Source organism: Sphaerodactylus townsendi, linkage group LG06 (assembly GCF_021028975.2).
Source record: "Sphaerodactylus townsendi isolate TG3544 linkage group LG06, MPM_Stown_v2.3, whole genome shotgun sequence".
NCBI lineage: Eukaryota > Metazoa > Chordata > Lepidosauria > Squamata > Sphaerodactylidae > Sphaerodactylus > Sphaerodactylus townsendi.
Window position 1 is genome coordinate 2,957,041 of NC_059430.1, and position 25,261 is coordinate 2,982,301.

General features: G+C 50.3%; 1 protein-coding gene across 1 annotated transcript; it reads left to right on the forward strand.

Moving 5' to 3' along the window:
* Positions 1 to 5,081: 5,081 nt before the first annotated feature.
* Positions 5,082 to 20,864, forward strand: LOC125434607 (acrosin-like; the record flags this gene model as incomplete). Its single annotated transcript, XM_048500140.1, has 7 exons — positions 5,082 to 5,155; positions 7,364 to 7,567; positions 11,950 to 12,215; positions 15,961 to 16,109; positions 18,237 to 18,563; positions 18,677 to 18,952; positions 20,811 to 20,864. Coding segments are annotated over 7 exons (1,350 nt in total), but the record flags the coding sequence as incomplete, so codon positions are not given.
* Between the last annotated feature and the right edge of the window lie 4,397 nt (positions 20,865 to 25,261).

Sequence of the window (25,261 nt, forward strand, 5' to 3'; positions counted from 1 at the left end):
TCTCCAGGTCTTACCTGGAAGATGGCAACCTGACAGTCAGGTAAGGACTCCCAGCCTGGCTTTTCATGGGGAAACTAAGGAGCCAGACAGACTAAATGCTCTGAAATATCAGCATTCTTTTATTTTGATAGGTTTGGGTTGCACTGATTGGCCAACTGAGCCCCCTCTCTGTCGGAATAATACCGGAACAGGGGCACATAGCCAAATATCTTGAATTATTAACTGAACCCCAACAGAGATGGATTATCACAAGGGCCAGATCCAATCCCATCGGCCATTACAAAGGGTCGCTACTTATCCATACCTCTCCAGGACTGGGTTTGTCCACACTGTAAAAATCAAGGGGAGACTCTTGCTCACATTATTCTTGGCTGTCTGAGATATGAGGGCATCAGGAATTTCTCTCCCAGGCTGGCCCTAGACAAATCTGAAAGAGACTCTGACTGTTCTGTTGTGGAGCTTCTGTTAAACAACACAGATGTCGTGCTCTTGGAAAAAGTAGAATTTCTTTTACAAGTGACAGAACTTTCTAAGTAATGTACACTGCTATATACAGTCTTCCAGTCTGCGCTTTGAATGTACTCTTGATTTGTATTTCAAAAATGTCTGGCAACGCTCTAGAACCTATTTTTAAATGCCAAATAAAGGTTGTTGCTGTTGTTGGCTAGCTGAGCTAAGTGCAAAGATCCTTGAGGCCTCACTCTGTTTTTCTCCTTGCCTCTTTCCCCAAGTCAACGCGGCAGCTCCCCTCCTATGAGGTCCCGTTCCCTTTTCCTGACACCCCCATGTTGGCCTTTCCAGTCCCCCTCAACCAGATCTGAGAGGCAGAGCAACGCTTTGCAAAGAGAAGATCCTCTGACGGTTTAAAAAGCCATTTTGTACAGCTGCCGGCTCGAGACCGTGAGAAAAACAGTCTGTAAAGGAAAGAAAGGAGAGTGTTTTGAGCCCATACTGATGGCTCCGGGGTCAACAGACCAGCAGTTAGTTCCAAGACAAGCCGGGTTCACAAATTCACTCTTCTCTTGGGGTTCAGGCAGATCTAGGAACTTTCTAGTTCTGCCAGAAAGTTATAACCTTATCGAGGAATCTTCAACCATTTTGAGCCTGCGGGCACTTTTGGAAAGCAGAGAGAGTAGGTTGGGCGTGGCCACAAAATGGCTGCCACTGGAGGCGGAGCCAGTTCTAATTGCTGGTCCATATTGAAGAGGACTCTGCTGGAGCTGTTTAGAAGTTTCTTCATTTCTTAAGGGGGCTGGCATCAGGAACCCTTCGGGGATGTGTTAAATCATGATTTGGGCATGCATTGAATTAAAAATGACCTGGACAGACTAGAGAGCTGGGCCAAAACAAACAAAATGAATTTCAACAGAGATAAATGTCAGATTCTACACTTAGGCAGAAAAGAATGAAATGCACAGATATAGGATGGGTGACACCTAGCTTGACAGCACTACATGCAAAAGAGACCTGGGAGTCTTAGTAGACCATAAACTAAACATGAGTCAGCAGTATGACGCAGCGGCCAAGAAAGCCAATGCGATCTTGGGCTGTATCAATAGAAGTATAGTGTCAAGATCGAGGGATGTAATTGTACTTCTCTACTCTGCATTGGTTAGATCTCACCTGGAATGTTGTGTACAGTTCTGGGCACCGCAGTTTGGGAGAGATATTGATAAGTTGGGACGGGTCCAGAGGACGGCAACCAAAATGATAACAGGTCTGGACTCCATGCCCTATGGGGAGAGACTTAGGGAGCTGAGCTGGGGGTGTTTAGTTTGGTGAAGAGAAGGTGAAGAGGTGACATTCTGTAGGCGCAGAAGAAAGAGAAAAGAAGTAGAGGCAGAAGGAAAGAGAAAGTAGAGAGAGAAAGAGAAAGAGAAAAGGGTTTTAGATTCAACAAGAAAGGTTATTTCTTCCTTCCCTCCATTATTTTTCCTATAATGGAGAGATGGCAACCGTAAAGCTGCTGACCAAAGAAATCATGCAGGCCTTAAACCTATTCTTTTACTGTTAATAGCTTAGCCTAATAACTCCCCAAAGCCCCTTTGTTCACAATTACACAAAATGTGCAAGCTAAACTGTTTTAAGATCCCGTTGTACCCAAAAGATACCTTAAAGTTGCCCTTTGCTTTCCTGAAACAATAGGGAGGCCTATGAGAAAGTTCAGGCTCTTTGTCTGAAATAGGGGTAGGGAACCTGCGGCTCGAGAGCCGCATGCGGCTCTTCTGCCCTTGCACTGTGGCTCCACGAGCTGAGCCGCCGGCCCCATCCTTGCCTGGCCTGCAGGCAGCAGGGCAGGCGCACCAACTGCCCACAGTCCGCTGGTTTGCACCGTGGGCTTCCACTCTCGCCCGCCCCGTTGGAGTGGGGCAGGCGCTTTCCCGGCAGCCGGGCGAGGGTCGCAGTCACCTTGACTTCATCTCTTGCCATCCAGCCCTTGCAGTGGCAGCAGGTATGGCCGCATCCATGCGCTTCTCAGAATGAGCGGAGTAAAAGGTTAAAAATAACCCTATATATATAGTTATCTTTATTTTAAATGTCAAAAAATATTTTTGGCTCCAAGTGTTTTCTTTTCTTGTGGAAAACGGGTCCAAATGGCTCTTTGAGTGTTAAAGGTTCCCTACCCCTGGTCTGAAACATAGGGCCACTAGATACATTAATGATAAGAAGGAACAAGGGTTTTTGATTCATATAACGTCAAAGAGTGAAATGCTGACATCTCCCAATGGGGATTCTGGACAACCCCAAAGTGCTGTGGGAACAGGAAAAATCTCCACCTTTTGCGTGATTGATTGATGATGTGGGCATTTTGGGGTGTATTCTTTACTGCCATTTTGATATAGCTTGTCATTAATACTATAAAAGTGAGAACGCACCGCCATTTTGGGGTGGCTCCCCTGATATTGTCTTGCCCACAGTTGGCCGAATAAAGATCTCTCTGATTCTAATGAATCTATCATTAAAGATAAAATTATTAAACATGTAGAAAAGCAAGACCTGCTGAGGAAGAGTCAGCATAGCTTTTGTAGAGGCAAATCCTGTCTTACAAACTTACTAGAGTTCTTTGAGGGTGTAAACAGACATGTGGATAAGGGGGAACCAGTGGACATTGTCTACTTGGATTTCCAAAAGGCTTTTGACAAAGTTCCTCATCAGAGACTGTTGAGAAAACTCAGCAATGAAGGAATAAGAGGGGAAGTCCTCCTATGGATTAAAAACTGGTTGAGAAACAGGAAGCAAAGAGTGGGTGTAAATGGGAAGTTCTCACAATGGAGAGATGTAGGGAGTGGTGTCCCCCAAGGATCCCGTAGACAATCTTGGGACCAGTGCTCTTTAACGGCTATTCATAAATGACCTGGAAGTAGGGGTAAGGAGTAGCGTGGTAGTAAAGTTTGCAGATGGATACCAAATTATGTAGGGTGGGTGAGAACCACAAAGGATTGCTAAGAGCTCCAAGCGGACCTTGATAAATTAGGTGAAAGTGGGCTAAGAAATGGCAAATACTACCACCTGCAGTCTGGATGCTAGCAAAATGTAAAGAGTGCGATGCAACATAGGGGCAAAAAATCCAAACTTCACATACATGCTACAGGGGTCAGTGCTATCAGTCACAGACCAGGAAAGGGATTTGGGCGTCTTAGTTGATAGTTCCTTGGGAATGTCAACTCAATGCATGGCAGCTGTGAAAAAGGCAAACTCTATGCTGGGGATAATTAGGAAAGGAGTTGATAATAAAACTGCAAGGATTGTCATGCCCCTTATATAAAAGCAGTGGTGCGACAGCACTTGGAGTATCAGTGTTCAGTTCCCCTATGGTCGCCACATCTCCAAAAAAGGATATCGAAGAGATAGAAAAGTGCAGAGAAGGGCAACGGTGGATGATTGAAGGATTGGAGGCACCTTCCTTTATGAGGAGAGACTGCAGCGTTTGGGACTCTTTAGTTTTGGAGAGGAGACGTCTGAGGGGGGATATGATTGAAGTCTATAAAAATTATGCATGGGGTAGAAAATGTGGACAGAGAGAATTTTTTCTCTCTTTCTCACAATACTAGAACCAGGGGGCATTCATTGAAAATGCTGGGGGGAAGAATTAGGACTAATAAAAGGAAACACTTCTTCACGTAACGTGTGATTGGTGTTTGGAATATGCTGCCACAGGAGGTGGTGATGGCCACTCACCGGGATAGCTTTAAAAGGGGCTTGGACAGATTTATGGAGGAGAACTCAATCTATGGCTACCAATCTTGATCCTCCTTGATCTCAGATTGCAAATCCCTTAGCAGACCAGGTGCTCGGGAGCAGCAGCAGCAGAAGGCCATTGCTTTCACCTCCTGCATGGGAGCTCCCAAAGGCACCTGGTGGGCCACTGCGAGTAGCAGAATGCTGGACTAGATAGACTCTGGTCTGATCCAGCTGGCTTGTTCTTATGTTCTTCTTATGATTTTATTCTGTATCGGCTTGAGCTTCTTTGAGCTTATTTAGTTGAACTCGTTACGTCGTTGTAACAATGATAGCCATGTTTAGATATTTGAAGGGATGTCATGTTGGTGAGGGAGCAAGCTTGTTTTCTGCGGCTCCAGAGACTAAGATCAGGAGTAACGGGTTCAAGGTGAAGGAAAAGAGATTCCTCCCAAACATCAGGAAAAACTTCCTGACCGTCAGGGCTGTTGGACAGCGGAATGCACTAACTCAGAGCGTGGTGGAGTCTCCTTCTTTGGAGGTTTTTCAGGAGGCTAGATGGCCATCTGTCAGGAGTGCTTAGATTGTGTGTTCCTGCATGGCAGGGGGCTGGACTGGATGGCCCTCGGGGGTCCCTTCCAACTATGATTCTATGAAGGCGGAGGGCAAGACAGTGAACTCTTTGCAAGCGACCTTCCCCCCAAGAGCAGCCCGGCAAAGGAACACCGAGGGCACCGTTTCTCCATTCCAAGCAAAAGAGACCACTGGCACAGAATGTCAGGGGGCGCTTGTGACGTCATACTTCCTGCAAGCTGATTGGACGAGGCTCAGAAGCATGTGGTTTGTGATGTCGTGCTATGAGAACATGTGGCGGAAAGCGGCACCGGCTGCCCCCATGTAGGATGACGTGGCTGCCTCTCCCTGTCTTGGCCCTTTTTGTACTCTGGCCCACCTGTGCCGAGGACGACTGGTGCAAGTGAGTGACCCCCACGCTGTAGATAGGGTTGCCATCCTCCAGGCGGGGGCCTGGAGAACTATAAGTGATCTTCAGACAACAGAAGGGGGAAACACCTGTTTTGGAGTGTTGGCATTAAACCCTGCTGGAGTTCCTCCTGTCACTCAACCCCGCCCTCCAGAGGCCCCGCCTCCAAATCACCTGGGATTTCCCAAACCAACATTGGTACTCCTGCACAGACAGACTCTCAGCAAGAATACTGGACTCTGTTCACGGAATTAGTTCTGGAAAACTAACGTTGCAGCTTGAATTCTGATTAGGACCATTTGTTTTTCATTCATAACAAAATAATATGGTTAATTGTCTCAGCAACTGAGGATTTTTCTTCTCCATGGGCCTTAAGTGATCATTTTAATTAATTTATTTTATTTCTTATATTTATATACCGCCCTCCCCCGGCATAGGAGGTTAAGAGCTCGTGTATCTAATCTGGAGGAACCGGGTTTGATTCCCAGCTCTGCCGCCTGAGCTGTGGAGGCTTATCTGGGGAATTCAGATTAGCCTGGGCACTCCCACACACGCCAGCTGGGTGACCTTGGGCCAGTCACAGCTTCTCGGAGCTCTCTCAGCCCCACCCACCTCACAGGGTGTTTGTTGTGAGGGGGGAAGGTCGAGGAGATTGTAAGCCCCTTTGAGTCTCCTGCAGGAGAGAAAGCGGGGATATAAATCCAAACTCCTCCTCCTCCTCCTCCTCCTCTTCCTCTTCTTCTTCAGGTTTTACGTCATTTCACTATTTGTTGGTTTTAAATATGTTGTACACCGCCCAGAGCCCTTCAGGCGTGGGCAGACTACCCAATGTAAATTATAAATAAATAAATAAAATACTGTTACCCCAGAAGGGCAACTTGGGGTTGGCTACCCAGGCTCTTGGCGGGAAAGTGGGGGGGGGGGGGGCAGGATGAATTCCAGGAGACAAGAGGCATTTGAATAAATTTAATTAATTTTATTCAATTGGACCGCATTCATGGTAGCAGAGAGGGAGGACTGGCTAACAGAGAAACCATACTCTTTTTATAATCAACCTGTGGGAATCAAAAGCTTTTCGATACATTGAAAACGGTGCAGGCATACGTCATACAGCGAAGATTGACATCCTGAGAACCGTCCTGCTAGTCAGCAAAATATTTCTTCAGTTTAGGTCATCCACAATAGAACTACACAACAATGGAGCTAACTGTTCCCTACAAAATGTACAACTCCGTGAAGCTGGAGATAGAATTGCTAAAGGCAGAAATTAATACCCAGTTTGGCTTTGGTACCTGCTGGGCAACATCACAGAGTGGGAACTGGGGGCAGCTACAGGGGTTTCAACTCTTCCAGGAACCCAAAAGAACAGGGGCTTGCAAGTCCGTTATTTCACAAGTTCCCTTTTGCCCATCCCTTATCCCAGGAAGTTTGAGGTCTTCCCCTTCTATTTAACCATCACAACAACCCCTGAGAGGTAGGTAGGCGGTTTAGGCTGAGAAATCACGTCCGGCCTGAGGTCACTTGGAAAGGTGCATGGTGGAGTGGGGACCTAGACCTGGGTTTTCCAGATTGAGTGGTCTGCAACCTGCGGCTCTCCAGATTTTCATGGACTACAATTCCCATCAGCCCCTGCCAGCATGGCCAGTTAGGGGGGATGGACAGATTTATGGAGAAGAAGTCGATTTATGGCTACCAATCTTGATCCTCTTTGATCTGAGATTGCAAATGTCTTAGCAGACCAGGTGCTTGGGAGCAACAGCCACAGAAGGCCATTGCTTTCACCTCCTGCCCGTGAGCTCCCAAAGGCACCTGGTGGGCCACTGCGAGTAGCAGAGAGCTGGACTAGATGCACTCTGGTCTGATCCAGCTGGCTTGTTCTTATGTTCTTATGTTCTTAGTCCCTGAACATCTGGAGAGCCGCAAGTTGCAGACCCCTAGTCCAACTAGCTTTTGTGAGTTTTCCAGGCTGTGTGGCCACGGTCTGATATTTTTTGCTCCTAACATCTCACCTGCATCTATAGCCAGCATCTTCAGAAGCAGGTCATGGTAAGATGTGTAAAGCCTTCGAGAATACCTGGTCCAGGTAAAGCCTTTGATCCCCGCTGCCAGCTGACTCACTTCCCGGCTCCTCTTCTGCCTCTCTCCGAAATCCCCGGCCTGTGCCCCATCTCTGCCTCTGGCTGTTTTGTGTTTTCTCTCCAGTGGCATTTGTGGAAGACGCCCGCTGGCCGCCAGCCACGGTGGGTCCGTGCGAATCATCGGAGGCACGGACGCTCTGCCGGGGACGTGGCCCTGGATGGTCAGCATCCAGATCCCAACGCGTGACGGCTACACGCATTCCTGCGGAGGCTCTCTGATCAGCTCTCGCTGGGTGCTCACAGCAGCCCACTGCTTCTTGCGGAAACAGTGAGTGGAAGGGCGGGGGGGCAGGTTTCCCAATGCGAGGCAGCAGTGCCAGGGCCGAGCCAAACCACAGCCAGCCTGCAAGTAGAACGGGCATTCCTCAGCTTCACCAAATATTTCAAATAGAAGAGAGCCACTGGATGCCTTCCAAGTTGATTGGTTGTTCAGCATCCAATCAACTTGCAGCAGTGGCGTAGGAGGTTAAGAGCTCGTGTATCTAATCTGGAGGAACCGGGTTTGATTCCCCGCTCTGCCGCCTGAGCTGTGGAGGCTTATCTGGGGAATGCAGATTAGCCTGTGCACTCCCACACACGCCAGCTGGGTGACCTTGGGCTAGTCACAGCTTCTCGGAGCTCTCTCAGCCCCACCCACCTCACAGGGTGTTTGTTGTGAGGGGGGAAGGGCAAGGAGATTGTAAGCCCCTTTGAGTCTCCTGCAGGAGAGAAAGGGGGGAGATAAATCCAAACTCTTCTTCTTCTTCTTCTTGGTTGTTCAGCATCCTGGTTGGCTGGTTTCTTTTTCCAAGTCAGCACAAAGGGCTGCAACTGGGGTGTGTGTGTGGGGGGTGGGACAGCGAGTCAGCGCAACCTGTTGTGAGTTTGCATAATAATGAGACAGAGCCCGTTGCTTACTGTAAATGACGTTTACTAGCTACAAAATAGGGCAAGGGAACTTGGAGGCAAAAGAGAAGGAAAATATCTTTCTAGCCTCATTAGCTAGTTCTCAGCTTGACTATTACATGGCTAACAGGCTACTAGTGAGCATGTGCAGAGTGTAAAAAAAGAATATAAACCTATAGCCTACGTGCAGCTCTGCATGTAGCCCATGCCAAGTCTGCTTGACCAATAGGAATCAGTGACTTCTGACCTCACTAACTAATTGGCATGCACTAAATTAACTCCTTCATTACTGGATCGTGCGACTGGCACTTGCCAAATACCGACACAACCAGACCTGCATGTGAGGACAGTGCGTGATTTTGGCCCCGTCCTTGTGGTCACAGTTTCCCCTCTCTCCCATCATTGCCCAATATCAGTGGTCTGAGGGAGGTTTTCTGATTCTAACAACCCGGGTCCAGTGATAAGGTGTGTTGTTCTTTCTTTGGCTGAAAGGGGGAAAAAGGCTTTGCTTGCATACACTGGACAAAAAGCTAGGTAAGCAGGGATATATATGTGTGTGTGTGTGTGTGTGTGTGTGTGTGTGTGTGTGTGAGAGAGAGAGAGAGAGAGAGAGAGAGAGAGTGAGTGAGTGTGGAGTGTGACGTGGTGCAGAGGCAAAGTGGACAGTATGCCCCACCTGCAAGCAGCTTGTCTGTCTGCATTTGGGCAGAAATGCCAACCTAAGCAGAGCCCAGGGACTTTTGTAGGTGTCCCGTTGCTTAGGTTGGCTCTGTAAATCTCTCACTGCCAGCCAGCCAGCCTGCCTTTTAGAGAACAAAAGATTTGCTTGCATATGCTGGAAGGAAGGGCAAACTCTGCTGGGCAGAGAGACAAAGTAGGCTATTTTATATTCTTCTAATGATAGTCAAGCACAAGACCAGCCTGGTTAGCAGCTCTGCAAGGGACGTGGAGATGTTTTTGCTCGTGATAGCTGGCAGGCAGGCAGGCAGGCAGGCAGGAAGGCAGGACTGTAGGACAGGTTTGCCCCACGCCCCTTTCCACATAGAGGCTGTGTGTGGGACTGGGCCTATGCGAAGTGGGGAGCATATGGAGTGGGGAGCAACAGGGGCCTGTTTGAGAGTGGCTAGGACTGGACTTGGATCCAGCTCCATGCTGCAGGCTTAGAGCTGGATCCAAGTCTGGCTCCAGCCATGCTCAGACTATAGCCGGCTGCTCTGGAGCCTCTAGCACAGGGGTGGCCAACCTATGGTGCTCCAGATGTTTGTAGACTACAATTCCCATCAGCCCCTGCCAGCATGGCCATGCTGTGGGATGGGAATTGTAGTCCACGAACATTTGGAGCACCATAGGTTGGCCTCCCCTGCTCTGGCAGGTTGCAGCTTAGAGCTGAGTCCAAGCCTGGCCTCATCCGGGCTCAAATGGGCCCTTGCTGCCCCCATCTCCACATGAAGATTGGCCATACCTGCTCTTCCATGGGGGAGAGGGGGGGGGAGTCCAGCTGGCCCCGTTCATAATCTCCACTGGAGACTGCCAATGGGTGAACCCTGATTAGGGACTTTCAACTGTTGTCCTGACAGGGGTGCAGTTGGGTGGGGCACCGGCACAAAATGCACCCCCCAGAAGCGGCGCCTGGAGCTCGACACCCCCCTTCCCCCACAGATACACTACTGGTTTTGCTGTCTCCCTGCCCCCCCTCCCAGCTAATCGAGAATTGCAAGATGGTTAACAGGGAAGGTTTGGAGCAGAGGTGTCAAACTCTGGCCCTCCAGATGTTCATGGCCTACAATTCCCCTCAGTCCCTCCCAACATGAGCATTGGCCATACTGGCAAAGGCTGATGGGAATTGTAGTTCATGAACACCTGGAGGGCCAGAGTTTGACTCCTGTGGTTTGGAGCATTTCTGAGCGAAGGAGAATTAGTGGGATACTCAAAATTGGAAGGCCAACCCCCCCCATCCCCCTTCTAATTCCACTCTTCGCTTGCCCTTTGGGTTGAGCCACCCTGGCTTCGTTGTTGAATAATTAGCACTTGGAGGTGGCGGGGAACGGCTCACGCCCTGCTGAGTCTGCTCCCAAACTTTGTGTGTGAGCTCATTGTCTGAACCCAGCCCACCTGCAAGATGAATGGAACTGGAAGTCCCAAGGGGCGCTGCTCTCCCCTGCTCTTTTCATGAGCATTATTATAAGGCATTCCCCCACCCCTGACTCAAAGCTACAGCCTCCAACAGAAAAGGCTGAGGGGCTTGGAAATATTCAGTCTGGAGAAGAGGAGGTTGAGCGGGGACCTGGTTGCTCTACTGCACAGGTGTCAAACTCACGGCCCTCCAGATGTTATGGACTACAGTTCCCATCATCCTCTGCCAGCATCATCTTGGCAGGGGATGATGGGAACTGTAGTCCATAACATCTGGAGGGGGCGAGTTTGTCACCTATGCTCTACTGAAAGGCTGTTGCTCAGAGGAAGGCAGGGAGCTGTTCCTGTTGGCAGCAGAAGACAGGACTCCCAATAAGACAGGACTCCGCATTACCCCATATATCCCAAATCGACCTCTGCGTTCTGCAGAGGCCAACTTACTGGAGATCCCTGGCCCCTCCATGACGCGGCTGGCCTCCACTTGGGCCAGAGCCTTTACGGCTCTGGCCCCAGCCTGGTGGAACACTCTACCACCCGCTGTCCGGGCCCTGCGGGACCTTGGAGAATTCCGCAGGGCCTGTAAGACTGAGTTGTTCCACCGGGCCTTTGGAGAGACCAGCCGCTGAGACTCCCCCTCCCCCCTGCCATATAGGGGTCCCCAACATCTTCGGGACCCACTGTGCTTTCTGGGAGGGTTGTATACAGGTTTTCGTGGGATATTGTTTTTAGAATGTGCTTTTTTAATTCACCTGTATGTTTTATACATAACATTATATTGTTCAACGCCCTGAGCCCTTCGGGGATAGGGTGGTATATTAAATTTAATAATAATAATAGTAATAGTAATAGTAATAGTAAAATAGTAATAGTAATAGTAATAGTAATAGTAATAGTAATAATAATAATAATAATAATAATAATAATAATAATAATAATAATAATAATAATAATAATAATAATAATAATAATAATAATAATAATAATAATAGGTATTAATTATGAGGAGAAGGGTTCCGACAGGATATTAGGAAACACTCATTTATGGTAAGAGTCATTCAGTAGAGTCGTTCAGAGTCATTAGAAACGTCCAAAGAGTCATTCAGTTTGGAATATGCTGCCACAGGAGGTGGTGATGGCCACTCACCTGGATAGCTTTAAAAGGGGCTGGGACAGATTTATGGAGGAGAAGTCGATTTATGGCTACCAATCTTGATCCACTTTGATCTGAGATTGCAAATGCCTTAACAGACCAGGTGCTCGGGAGCAGCAGCAGCAGCAGAAGGCCATTGCTTTCACCTCTTGCCTGTGAGCTCCCAAAGGCACCTGGTGGGCCACTGCGAGTAGCAGAGAGCTGGACTAGATGGACTCTGGTCTGATCCAGCAGGCTAGTTCTTATGTTCTTATGTTCTTAATAGTGGGATGGGCTGCCGAGGGCGGTGGTGGGCTCCTCCTCTCTGACAGCCTTTAAACAGTGGCTGGGCAAACTCTTGTCTGGGATACTCTGTGCTGATCTTGATTGAGCAGGGGGTTGGACTACATGGCCTCTGTGGGCCCCTCCAACTCTATGGTTCTAACTGGAGAGCCCCCTGCATCACACGAGATGGACCTAATCCCCTTCCTTCTCTGCTAAAGGTTCCTGGAACACTGGAAGCTGGTCATTGGCGCCACACAGCTTTCGAACCCGGGGCCTTACGCGCAGGAGCGCACCATCAAGAACCTGATAGAGCACGTGATGTACCAGCCGAAGAGGAGCTTTAACGACGTGGCCTTGATGGAGCTGAGCGCCCCGGTCAACTGCACCGACTACATCCAGCCCGCCTGCTTGCCGGACAACGATCTGGACGTTTCGTCACTGACCCACTGCTACGTCAGCGGCTGGGGCGTCACCGACACGTCAAGTGAGAGGATGCTGGGGTCAGGCGTTTGGGGTCAGAGCATTGCTCCCCTTCCGGCAGCGCCGCCTGCTCCAGCAGGCTGTCGTGGTTAAGAGCAGGTGGACTCTAATCTGGAGAACCGGGTTTGATGCCCCACTGCTCCACTCTTCTTGTGGTTTTCTTCATCTTGCACTCGGCACTCATCACTGGCGATCAAACCCGGGGTCGGCTGCAAGCACAGCCCAGGCTCCGCCCTCAGAGAGGGGAGGGGCTGTGCAGAGGCGTATTGGGGGGAAATGGCGCCCGTGGCCCCCGTGGCCCCCGCCCCAGGGGTGGGACTTGGGGGCATGGCCCCACCCTCAAGCCCCGCCCCTACCTCCCTATAGGCTGGCCCTACAAAGCTGGCCTGCACAGAGACTAGGGAGGTGGGGCTTAGTAGTGTGCACCCAGGGACATGGGTGACCCCATGTTCCTGTAGGCCGTATGGGGCTGTGGCTCAGTGGTAGAGAACTTGCTTTGCATACAGAACGTCCCAGGTTCAAACCCCGGCCTCTCCAGGGGAAAGGACCAAGAAGAAGATGATGTGAAAGACCTCTATATAAACCCCCGAGAGAATCAGTTTCAGTCTAAGTCATAGGTGTCAAACTTGTGGCCCTCCAGTTGTTATGGACTACAGTTCCCATCACCCCCTGCCAGCATCATGCTGGCAGGGGATGATGGGAACTGTAGTCCATAACATCTGGAGGGCCGCAAGTTTGACACCTGTGGTCTAAGTGGACAAAACGTACCCTGATGGACTGGCTGATTGCTTGATTCAGCGTAAGGCAGCATTACAGGGGCATGAAGTTGCCCGCCAGAGCTTAGCTCACAAGTCTTCACTTTCAAGAAAGTGTCAGGAATCACTCAGCATCTTGCATGAACTGTGGTCCATTCTAGGACCACAGACAAATGACCAAGGGCAAGCCGCTGGTGAAATGAACGTTGTTCCACAAGGAGTGTCCTAGAATGCGTAAATTGGGCCATTTCATACATTACCCGTATAGAAGAGGTTGGGTCGTGATACACGAACCCGAATTCCAACCCCTGGGACCGCTTTGCATGTCCCGAAACTACCGGAAGACGGCTTCGCTGAGCTGATAGTCTAGTGCAGCCGACGGTCAGCTCTTCATGCGTTATTCACGTTGCCGGGGACCTGGGGACAGCGCCCCGCTTTGCCCTGGTGCGACCGCCCGCGTCGCGAGGGCGGGGGGCGTGTCCCTGTACCCCGGCGACGCGGCTGGATGGTCACGCAGAGACGTAGGGCTCCACCGTCACAGTGGGGAGGGATGGCGCCTTCGAGCTGCTGCCATTCGCACAGCAGCGGCTGGAAGCCGTCATTTTCCGTAAACCTCGCTTGGGAAGCGAGGACGGAAAACGGCGGCTTCACGCCGCTCGGGAGGCGCGAGGGCGGCGCGGCTGTGCAGCAACTGCACCCCCCATGCTAACAGCACCCTGGGGACGGCCCTGGTGGCTTTATGGCCTGTGCGAAAATATAGGCTTGGAAAGAGACCGCTGAAGGCCATCCATCCAACCCCCCTGCAGTGCAAGGAACACACAATCGTGCCAACAATCGGCTAGATGGGCATGCAGGCTCTGTTTAAAAACGTCCAAAGAAGGAGGCTCTGCCACTCTCTGAGACAGTGAATTCCACTGTCGAACAGCCCTGACGGTCAGGAAGTTCCTCCTAATGTTTAGGTGGAATCTCTTTTCCTGCACCTTATATCAATTACTCCGCATCCTAGTCTCTGGGGCAGCAGGAAACAAGGTTACATTACATTGCAATCATTACATTGCAATCAACTCACCAGGTTTCAGTGATGCCTAGTGGTCATATTTGCTCTTCTGGGTCAAGAGTTCAAATTTGTCTTGTTTATTTCCCATACCATATGCATTAGTATAGAGCAGTGGTGGCGAACCTTTGGCACTCCAGATGTTATGGACTACAATTCCCATCTGCCAATTGGCCATGCTGGCAGGGGCTGATGGGAATTGTAGTCCATAACATCTGGAGTGCCAAAGGTTCGCCACCACGGGTATAGAGACATCTAAAGTCATGATCATTCCCCGTGGCTGTTTATTTAAGGTTTTTTCCGCCTCCCACGGTTGGGTTTCTGGCCAGGCAGAAATGGGGATGAATAGAAAAGGGTACACCTTAAAAGTGTGTTTAATTTAGCGAGGTTTCCCTAGCAAAGTTTCAGAGGGCGGACGGTTGGTCTACAGTCGAAGAGCTAGATTCGAGTCTGCTGGCCCTTTGGGGACCAACAAGATTTATGAGTGTTCCCATGTCAAAACATCCTCTGCTGTATCTCACAAGAGTGGAATCCCCACTGCCGATAAATCGCATGATATTCACGCAAAAAATCCAGGTTTCACGACGAACTCCCTGCTGAACACGCATTCATTCCGGTTCTGGCGCTCCCTCGCCTCCTTATCATGTGTTTTTTAAGAACCTACATGGATTTGCACCTTTTTTTAAAAAAACGTGCCGAATCCAGATTGGAGGGGAGGATTGGGGTCCGAATGCGGAATTCAATTTTCCCGCCGTGGAGAGTGACGCGGGGCCTTCTGGCCAATTAGAGCACAGCCTTATTTTTTTTGTCTCACGCCAGCTGCGTCTATTGTTGTAACGTGTGCATGAGGGAACCGGTAACGCTGAAATGTGTACACGAGAGAACACTACTGGCTTAAACGTGTGCACAAAAGAACAGTACTCGCTTCAACATCGGCACGAAATAACAGTACTCGCTTCAACGTGGGCACAATGCGATAACCAATCAGAAGAGAGCTGGATAGGCAGGGACGCTGGGCGTACGCGCTTACGTGCTCACGTTAGCACATTTTTTTTCACACAAAAAAGGTTCCCGCCCAACACGGCATGACAGCCAATCAGGACGAGGAAGGAAGAGCTGCTGAGCAGATCGCGCGTTCGATTACGCAGTAGTGGGGATTGCGGCGCTGTTTGAATGCGTGATTGAGATGGATGGGGAGGGGGAAACCTCGATGAAAAGGTGCCGGTTCTTTTGAAACCTGGTTGCATCTAGATTTCATTTCTCAGTGGGGATTCCACCCAAGGAAACCCTGGTTCTCAGAAGGTCATACCCCTCAAATCCTGTTGATTTCCAAGGTGCTAGTGGACTTTGAATCTATATCTCCAACTGATGATAAAGCATTCTGGGTGTTTACTTCCCAGTTACGAGTGTAGATTCAAAGTCCATTCACACCTTAGAGATCAACAGTTAGTCGGTGATTCCAGTTTTCAGTGTCTCTACCCTGGTTCACCAAAAGAGGCCATGTTTTGTCAGCCAGGCACAGAGGAGGAAGTAGCAAACGGCCTCTCAGCTCTGAAAAAGTCAGTGCCTCAATCTTACTCCAGGGTTTGGAGAACAGAGATGCTCTCCCATCAGAGGGTCACGGGGACATGTGGGGTCAGCACACGCCAGCTGTTCACAGGGGCGGAGAATACCACGCCCCTCCCCTCGGCCCCGGCAGGCTGCTCCTTTGGCCGGCGGACTCTGGAGCAGCCTGCTGGGGCCAGGCTGAGGGGCACCTGGTGGCGGCCGAGCCAGGTAAGTGGGGTGTGTGGGGCGGGGGCGCCCAGAGCAGCTTTTGCCCTGGGCACCATTTCCCCCTTTACGCCTCTGCCCCCCAATGAAGCTCGGGAGGGGTGTGTCTCTTAGGATCCTGACCCCTCGATTCAGGGGAGATGCCAACAGAGTCTTTCTGCTCGTAGAATCAACGCAAACGGCCGACATCCTGCAGGAGGCCAAAGTAGGTCTGATCCCCCTGGACGTCTGCAACAGCAGCGGTTGGTACAACAGGAGGATCCACTTCAACAACCTGTGTGCCGGATATGAGCAAGGAGGCATCGACAGCTGCCAGGTATGGGGGCCTCACCCAGGGGCTGCCTCTACTTTGGGACACCGTTCCCAAAGAGCCAGCAGTCCCAAATGCAATCCCAAATGAGGTCATTCTTCCCCTTCCCTGTTTCTTCTCTTGCTATTCATCCCAAAAGGACCACGTCCCTCACAGATTTCTTCTCCAGCTGCCTCCCCCACTTCCCGGCAGACCAGATGTTCCTCACATCGGTTTGCTGGCATGGTACTTCCTGCTTCCTGACCTGCCTTCTTGAACTTCCTGCTTTTGGAGAGGATAAATTTCCTCCTCTCCAAAGGAGCAGCAGTGGCGTAGGAGGTTAAGAGCTCATGTATCTAATCTGGAGGAACTGGGTTTGATTCCCAGCTCTGCCGCCTGAGCTGTGGAGGCTTATCTGGGGAATTCAGATTAGCCTGTGCACTCCCACACACGCCAGCTGGGTGACCTTGGGCTAGTCACAGCTTCTCGGAGCTCTCTCAGCCCCACCTACCTCACAGGGTGTTTGTTGTGAGGGGGGAAGGGCAAGGAGATTGTAAACCCCTTTGAGTCTCTTGCGGGAGAGAAAGGGGGGATATAAATTCAAACTTCTTTCTTTTCTTCTTTCTTCTTCTTTCTTCTCCTCCTTCTCCTCCCTCCTCCCTCCCTCCTCTCCTCCTCCTCCTTCTCCTCCTTCTCCTTTCTCTCCTTTCCTCCTTCTTCTTCTTCTTCTCCTTCTTCTCCTTCTCCTCCTCCTCCTCCTCCTCCTCCTCCTCCTTCTCCTTCTTCTCCTTCTTCTCTTTCTCCTCCTTCTCTTTCTCCTCCTTCTCCTCCTCCTTCTTCTCTTTCTCTTTCTCCTCCTTCTCCTTCTCCTTCTCCTCCTCCTTCTTCTCCTCCTCCTCCTCCTCAAGCCCTGCTGATTTTCTGACAATATCTTCACTTGCCCCTGCTAATTATTTGTCCTTCACAGACTGCCTTTATTTTGCCATCATCTGCTCCCCGATAAACTAGATTAAACCTTGTGTTCCCCAACTTGCTACCTAGAGCCAGTGTGGTGTAGTGGCTAAGAGGAGTGGACTCTACTTTGAAGAACTGGGTTTAATTCCCTGCTCCTCCATATGAGCTGCAGGCTCTAATCTGGTGAACCGGGTTTGATTCCCCATTCCTCCACATGAGCTGCAGAACTTTAATCTGGTGAACTGGGTTCAATTCCCCACTCTTCCACATAAGAAGAAGAAGAAGAGTTTGGATTTATATCCCCCCTTTCTCTCTTGTAAGGAGACTCAAGGTGGCTGACAAGCTCCTTTCCCTTCCTCTCCCCACAACAGACCCCTTGTGAGGTAGGTGGGGCTGAGAAAGTTTGTAGGGAACTGTGACTAGCCCAAGGTCACCCAGCAGGAATGTAGGAGTGCGGAAACACATCTGGTTCACCAGATAAGCCTCTGCCACTCAGGTGGAGGAGTGGGGAATCAAACCCGGTTCTCCAGATTAGAATCCTCCTGCTCTTAACCACTGCGCCACGCTGGCTCTCAGCAGTGCACTCTAATCTGGAGAACTGGGTTCAATTCCCCATGCCTCCACATGAGCAGCAGACTCTAATCTGGAGAGCTGTGATCCATTCCCTTCTCTTACACATGAGTGCCAAACTCTACTCTTGTGAACCTGGTTTGATTCCCCACTCCTCCACATGAACAGCAGACTCTTATCTGGTGAACTGGATTTGTTTCCCTGCTCCTTCACACGCAGCCTGCTGGCTGACCTTGGGCTAGTCGTGGTTCTTCAGAACTCTCTCAGCCCCCCCCCCCCCACTTCACAAGTCTGTGGAGGAGAAGTCAATCTCTGGCTACCAATCTTGATCCTCTTTGATCTGAGATTGCAAATGCCTTAGCAGACCAGGTGCTCGGGAGCAGCAGCAGCAGAAGGCCATTGCTTTCACCTCCTGCATGGGAGCTCCCAAAGGCACCTGGTGGGCCACTGCGAGTAGCAGAGAGCTGGACTAGATGGACTCTGGTCTGATCCAGCAGGCTCGGTCTTATGTTCTTATGAGGAAGGGGAGGAGTTTGTAAGCCACTTTGAGACTCCTCGAAAATAGACAAAAGCCGGGTATGAAAACCAACTCTTCTTCCTCCTGACATCTTCATCTTCTCCCTGCTGCAGGGCGACAGTGGCGGCCCCCTCATGTGCCGGGAAGCAAGATCCGAGCGCTTCTGGGTTGTCGGAGTCACCAGCTGGGGAACCGGCTGTGCCAAAGTCCGGAGGCCGGGCATCTATTCCTCCACCCAGTTTTTCCTTGACTGGATCAAAGGGAAAACCAAAGATACATTCTTGACTCCCGTTCGCCACCCGGTGCCAATCACCCAGCCGAAACCAAAGCCCACCACGACCCCTTCCACTCCAAAAAGGCCCTTCTGGCAGCAGCCCGTCTACCAACAGCCAACGCAACCATTTCAAAACTGGGCTACTGCCCCGCCCACTTTCCTCCCGGTGACAGCCCCCCCACCACAGTTTCAGCAAACACGGCCTCCCCCACCTGTTTACAGTTGGAATCAGGGGTGGGCTAACCCTTGGACTCGCCCCCCACCCGCATACCTACCAAGGCCCCCTCCCTATGCTCAGCAGGTCCAGGTGGGGCCTACCTGGCCCCCCCGAACCCGCCCTCCGCCGCGTCCGTATGGGCAGCAGAACTGGAACGTGGCGCTGACCTGGCCCCCCAGAACTCGGCCCCCACCCCAGACCTATGGGCAGCAGAACTGGCAGGGAGGGAATACCTGGCCCCCCAGAACCCGCCCCCCAGCACAGTGGCAGCCCCAGAAGTGGACCTGGTCCAGACCCCCACCACAGACCCAGTATGCCAACACCTGGCGCCCAATAAGGTAAGGGTGGATAACCTTGTATTGATAACCCGGCCCTGGCCCCAATCCACAGCCGGCCAGTTGCTTTATGTCCTGCACTTACTTCAGCGCATGAACCAAATGTAAATGACAGCCTTCACCTTTGCCCCCTCCTGACCCCGCATGGAACCTCTGAGCCAGGTCACCCGTGCCTCTGATTTCAGCAGAGTCCAGCAGTTATCATGAAAAACAGGCAAGCAGCCGCTGTAGGGTTTTTTGGCAAGACGTGAAGAATGCTGGAGGCGGGTAGGAGAAAACTGGCCTGCGGCTCCTGTTCTCTGCTCTTGAGGATCAGCTACTAGAGGCTGGACTCTGCCAAGTTGGACCTGATGGGTACTGGAAGATCCAGGGATGTCCACAAGCACATGTCTGCAACATTTAGATACCTCCTTGGTGTGCACCAGTCTCTGGGTTGGGAGACCTCTTCTCTTCGTGGGTGTCCAGTGGTTGTTCTTCCGTGAGAACTTCTTGTAAAGTGCATCTGTAATAAATTGGCTCCCTGTCACGCGGTTGGTTTTGATTTCTCTATGCTACTAATTGCACAATATTAAAAAAAACTCTCATAGTGCCACGTGGCCCGGGCTTAGGAGGCACCATGGTTTTCCAAGAGGACAGCATTCCGGAAGCAAGCAAGATCGATAGGAACAGGCAGGGTGGGTTCAGCTGTCATGCAGTGGTTCTCAACCTTCCTAATGCCGTGACCCTTTAATACAGTTCCTCACGTTGTGGTGACCCCCAACCATAAAATTGGTCAGTTTAAAATATAAAAAGACCATTTTCTGATGGTTTTAGGCGACCCCTGTGAAAGGGTCCTTCGACCCCCCCAGGTTGGGAACCACTTTGCTAAACTGTGATGGATAAATTACAGATTCAGTAAAGACTGGTTTATCCTGACATCCAAAAAGCAGGGCTGTCCCGAAAACTAAGGTTTGGTGGTTGGCGTTAAGCTGGGATTCTACCCACAATTACCAAGTGCAAGAAACAAGTTTCTTGTCACACCAGAATCCAGGCATTCCAGTTTGTTCTGCGGCCCCTCCCCTCCGCCTGCAGAATCAGTTTTTATTTATTTATTTTATTTATTATTTAGACTTTTATACCGCCCCATCCCCGAGGGGCTCCGGGCGGTGTACAGCATAAAATCTTGATACAAGTATAAATATAGTTAAAACCTTTAAAAACAGCAGTAAAATAATAAGAGGTGTCCAAGAGATCCTAATTTTAAATCCTCCCCAAGAGGGAGGGAACAGCAAGTCCCCTTAGATGGAAAGGGCCCAGATGTTAAGAGCCAAAAAAGGGGGGAGGATGCTCAGAATGAGAGAAAACATAGCCACTCCTGCAGCATCCAGCTATTCAATGGTGCTTTCTCAAGACTGCGACTTCCCTGCCTCCTCTCCGCTCCTCCCATAACAACTCAGCAAGAAAGTTTATATTCTGGAAATCTTCTTGGTCTTAAAGGTGCCACCGGACTCAGATCAAGAGGGATTGCACCGCTGCAACCTCCCACAAGAAGAAATTTGAAAGCAGGAGGACACAACCACACCCTTTGGTTTCCAACAAACACATTAGAAATTTGTCTCTGGGCGCCACTTACCCCTGGTACACTTCTGGGGGAGAGGAAGGGAAAGGAGCTTGTAAGCCTCCTTGAGTCTCCTTACAGGAAAGGAATGTGGGGTACAAATCCAAACTCCTCCTCTTCTTCTTCAACGTCTGCTGGGCCATAAGTGTGAGCTTGTCTGCGATTAAAACCCCGCCCCGAAGGAGATGCACCCTCACTGTGGGGCTGAGCTCTGGTGTCTCATCAGCCTGGGTGTGAGGGTGAAGCCCATCTCCTGTCCAAGAGGCAGTTTCAGTGGGAGAAGGTCTGGCGCACGGGGAGAGCTTTGGGAAGGCCTAAGACTATTCTGACAAACCTGTCCCACGTTCTTCTCTCTCTGTGTGTCTGCAGCACGGGATACGTGTGTGGCTCGGGCAGAGAGCTCTGTGTTGTTTGCCTTCGGAACTAAGGTTGCCAACCTGGTCTCCAGACAACAGAGATCGTTTCCTCATAAGGAAATGACTGCCTTGGAGGGTGGGCTCTGAAGTTCATAGAACCATAGAGTTGGAAGAGACCCCCAAGGGCCATCCAGTCCAACCCCCTGCCATGCAGGAACACACAATCAAAGCACTCTCCTGACAGATGGCCATCCAGCCCCTCCTTAAAAACCTCCAAAGAAGGAGACTCCACCACTCTCGAGGCGGTGCATTCCACTGTCGAACAGCCCTGACGGTCAGGAAGTTTTTCCTGATGTTTAGGTGGAATCTCTTTTCCTGCACCTTATATCTGTTACTCCGCCTCCCAGTCTCTGGAGCAGCAGGAAACAAGGTTGCTCCCTCTTCAACATGGCATCCCCTCAAATATCATATCCCCCCTTAAATTGGAGGAAGCAAGGCTACCAGCCTGGGACCTTGCTAATTATAAGCTCTTAATACCTTGTTTCAGGGCTTTGTGTGTGTGTGTGATAGCGGAGTCAGAAGTGTTTTTATTCCATTTCTGATCTTGCTTTTAAATAAAGATGGAGCTATGTTTGATTTCTGTGTAAGTTAGATAGGAACAAACTGTATTAGGTAGAAAGTAGGAATTATAGCTATCTTTTGTATTTGTGTCTGCATGGAACCTCCTTGGCTCAAGGCAGGAATCCACCCCTGCTCCACCTGGGCATGTCCCTTTCATTTGTCAAAACCTTGAATGGACGTTGACAAAGGGGACCCCGGAAGAAGCGCCTCCATCTGCCTAATCCCATCGACAGGCAGATAAGGGTGCCATCGTCATTAGGTTTCGTTTCCTGGCCTCAAGCACCCAAAGGACTCTTTTGTGTTTGTCCCGCCTGTGCCTACGTCATCACCTCGCCCTGCTTCTGCTGGGAAATTCAAGAAGGGACGGCCCTCTGGACTCTAGTTGGTTGCTATGTATCTGTAAATGAATGGTTGTAGGCTGTCCTGTATTCCCCTGGACTCCCGGGCGGGAGAAAGTGCATATAAGCTGTTGTAAAGCTGCTAGGCAGTTGCAGTTGCTGTGGTGTGGAGGTGCTGTCACGTAGGTCAGCATCTCAATAAAACCTTTTATTATTTCACTGTACTCGCTGTGTTGGGTCCCGTTTCTGTTCCCCTGCGCTGCCGAGAGCTGGTTGGTCTGAAGCTATTAAAAGTTACCAGGCAGTGCGGTAACATGTGTGTGTTTTGTGGTGTGTTACACACACCAATTTGCGTGTTTAATTGGTGAGAGTTCTTTTGGGGACCTCCATCCTCTCGATTCCAGTACACCCAGCCTCTGGAGTCTTCATGAGCCACCCGCCTGCAGGAAGAAATGGACGTGGCATCATTGGACTGTGATTAGAGGGACATGAAATGAAACTGAAACAGGACCTTGAATTGTTATGTTGATTGTTAATACTTGGTGAGTGTTAACGTTAAGGAAAAGTGAACAATTTTGTTAGAATTTTTGTTGCTGCAAAACTCCTTCCAAGTCCTGCCCCATTCGAATTGAGCATACATTGAAACACATTAGTTATATATTACACCCATGCGTATTCCAACTCACTAGGTGAGTATCATTTTAACATATTCTTACTATCACAAATATACAAAAAACGTTTAGTAAGTACACCGTCAGGTATGGCTATAAAACCTCTAGATTAGGTTTTTATTTCGGCAGTCCTTTGTCAAGCCAATAATTGTTGTGCAAAGTATTCTTTTTCTTACTCCTCTAGGAGCACAACTGTTTTTTCTTACACTAGATAGTTTCCAAACTGAATTTCAAGTTTCACTTCAATGGCTCTTCTTTAAATAGTCCTTCTCTCTGGATATCTGGATCTCATGTGAGATGTTGGCTTGACAAAGGACTGCCGAAATAAAAACCTAATCTAGAGGTTTTATAGCCATACCTGACGGTGTACTTACTAAACGTTTTTTGTATATTTGTGATAGTAAGAATATGTTAAAATGATACTCACCTAGTGAGTTGGAATACGCATGGGTGTAATATTTGTGACAGTACCTGTTGTACACCTGCCTTGATTATTATGGTGGATCCACTGAACCCATAAGCTGAGGTTGCACGTCCTCTCCTCAACCCCCACCCCGGCCTTCCCGGGCTCCTCTCCACAAATCTCCAGGGGTCTCGCAAGGCAGAGGGATTATTGGGACATGGCGCAGTCTTCCTTTGGTCTTCAGGCCCTACCTCTGTGATGGAGAACCTATGGTGCTCCAGATGTTCATGGACTCCAATTCCCACCAGCCCCTGCCAGCATGGCCAATTGGGAATTGTAGTCCATGAACATCTGGAGCACCATAGGTTCACCACCGCTGCCCTACTTCATCCTGGCCCATTACAAGCAAAAAAGAACTTCGGAGCAGCAGGGTGTTCCGAGTGAAGTCATGAGTTTTATGACATCATGTACCTGAGTGAAGACAACATTAAGCGTCATGAGGCACGGGAGATTGTGGCTCCAGGGACCCTTCCTGTTTATGATTTCTGTCATGTTCCAGCCCAGCTCTTCAGTGGAAGACAACTGCGAGTAAGTCACAGGAAAAGTCTGGGCTCAAAGATAGGTTGGGCTCAAAGATATGTAAACACAGAGGTGCTGTTGGCACCAGCCCACCTGTGCTAGTTTCAGCGGCTGGTTCAGGCAGCTGACACTGCTGGGCGCTGAATCATACCCTGCTCTGGATTTCACCCTTGGCCCCTCAAGGCCAAACCATGCTCCAATCATCTCTAGTTGAGGTCCTTCACACCACCAGCTACCTGGACCTTTCCAAACTGGAGTTGCCCTGGATTGACTGTGTGGCCGTCTGCATGGAAAGCAGATGTGCAGCGACTGAATGGCCCCTCCCCACAGACTAGCATCAGCCTCGTCCACATTCTCTGGCCTGGCTCCAGCCTGGTGGGACTCTCTGTCAGCAGAGACCAGGGGCCGGAGGGACCTTAGCCAGTTCCGCAGGCCCTGTGAGACGGAGGTGCTCCTCTGGGCTTTTGGCTGAGACAGCCCATAAGTCCAATCCATCTTGCTGGCCTTCCAACTTTCTCTGCACCCCCTCTTCAGCAGTGGTATAGGAGGTTAAGAGCTCGTGTATCTAATCTGGAGGAACTGAGTTTGATTCCTAGCTTTGCCGCTTGAGTTGTGGAGGCTTATCTGGGGAATTCAGATTAGCCTGTGCACTCCCACACACGCCAGCTGGGTGACCTTGGGCTAGTCACAGCTTCTGGGAGCTCTCTCAGCCCCACCCACCTCACAGGGTGTTTGCTGTGGGGGGGGGGGAAGGGCAAGGAGATTGTAAGCCCCTTTGAGTCTCCTGCAGGAGAGAAAGGGGGGATATAAATCCAAACTCCTCCTCCTCCTCCTCCTCCTCTTCTTCTTCTTCTTCTTTTTCTTCTCCTTCTCCTTCTCCTTCTCCTTCTCCTTCTCCTCCTCCTTCTCCTTCTCAGGGGCGTATCACCCTGGGGGACATATGGGGGCCAAATGTCCCCCGGCTGCAGCCATTTAGTCACATGGAGGGTGGAAAATCGCCCCCCACACCCTTCCTCCTTTCCCCAGGTCCATACACTGACTTCAGGCCAAAGTGACTTTGAGATAACCTGGTGCAAAGAAACGTTGTTTGGTCGTGGTGGGGGAGGGCGGCTGCCCATTCAGGGGGGTGGAAAACTCAGATTTTGCACCAGGCTACATTTGCTCTAGATGCGCCTCTGCCTCTTCCCCATCCCTATAGTTAAGCATCAGGTGTGTGACAGGACATTGTGATGAGCTATCTCAGGCTACGTCACGTTTTCGGATACTGGATCAGTTGCCATCTTATTGTTCTATTGTGTGTCATTAATTAATTAAGCTATTTCATCACAATTGTATACCTTGAATGTTTTAATTATAAGACGGGTAAATGGCCCGAGTCTGGCGTTAGTCGGGAAAGGGAAACAGACGGGAAGCCGCCTTATGCTGAGTCAGGCCTTCGCTCCGTCGGGGTTTGCCTGCCTAAGACCGGCAGCAGCTCTCCGGGGTGTCACAATATCTTTTGTAAGACTTACAAAAGATTTTGGTTAACTCACCTGTTTTGGTTTTCTTACAAGGCATGGCCACTAACCTGGATAGCTTTAAAAGGGGCTTGGTCAGATTTATGGAGGAGAAGTCGATCTATGGCTACCAATCTTGATCCTCCTTGATCTCAGATTGCAAATGCCTTAACAGACCAGGTGATCGGGAGCAACAGCCGCAGAAGGCCATTGCTGTCACCTCCTGCATGTGAGCTCCCAAAGGCACCTGG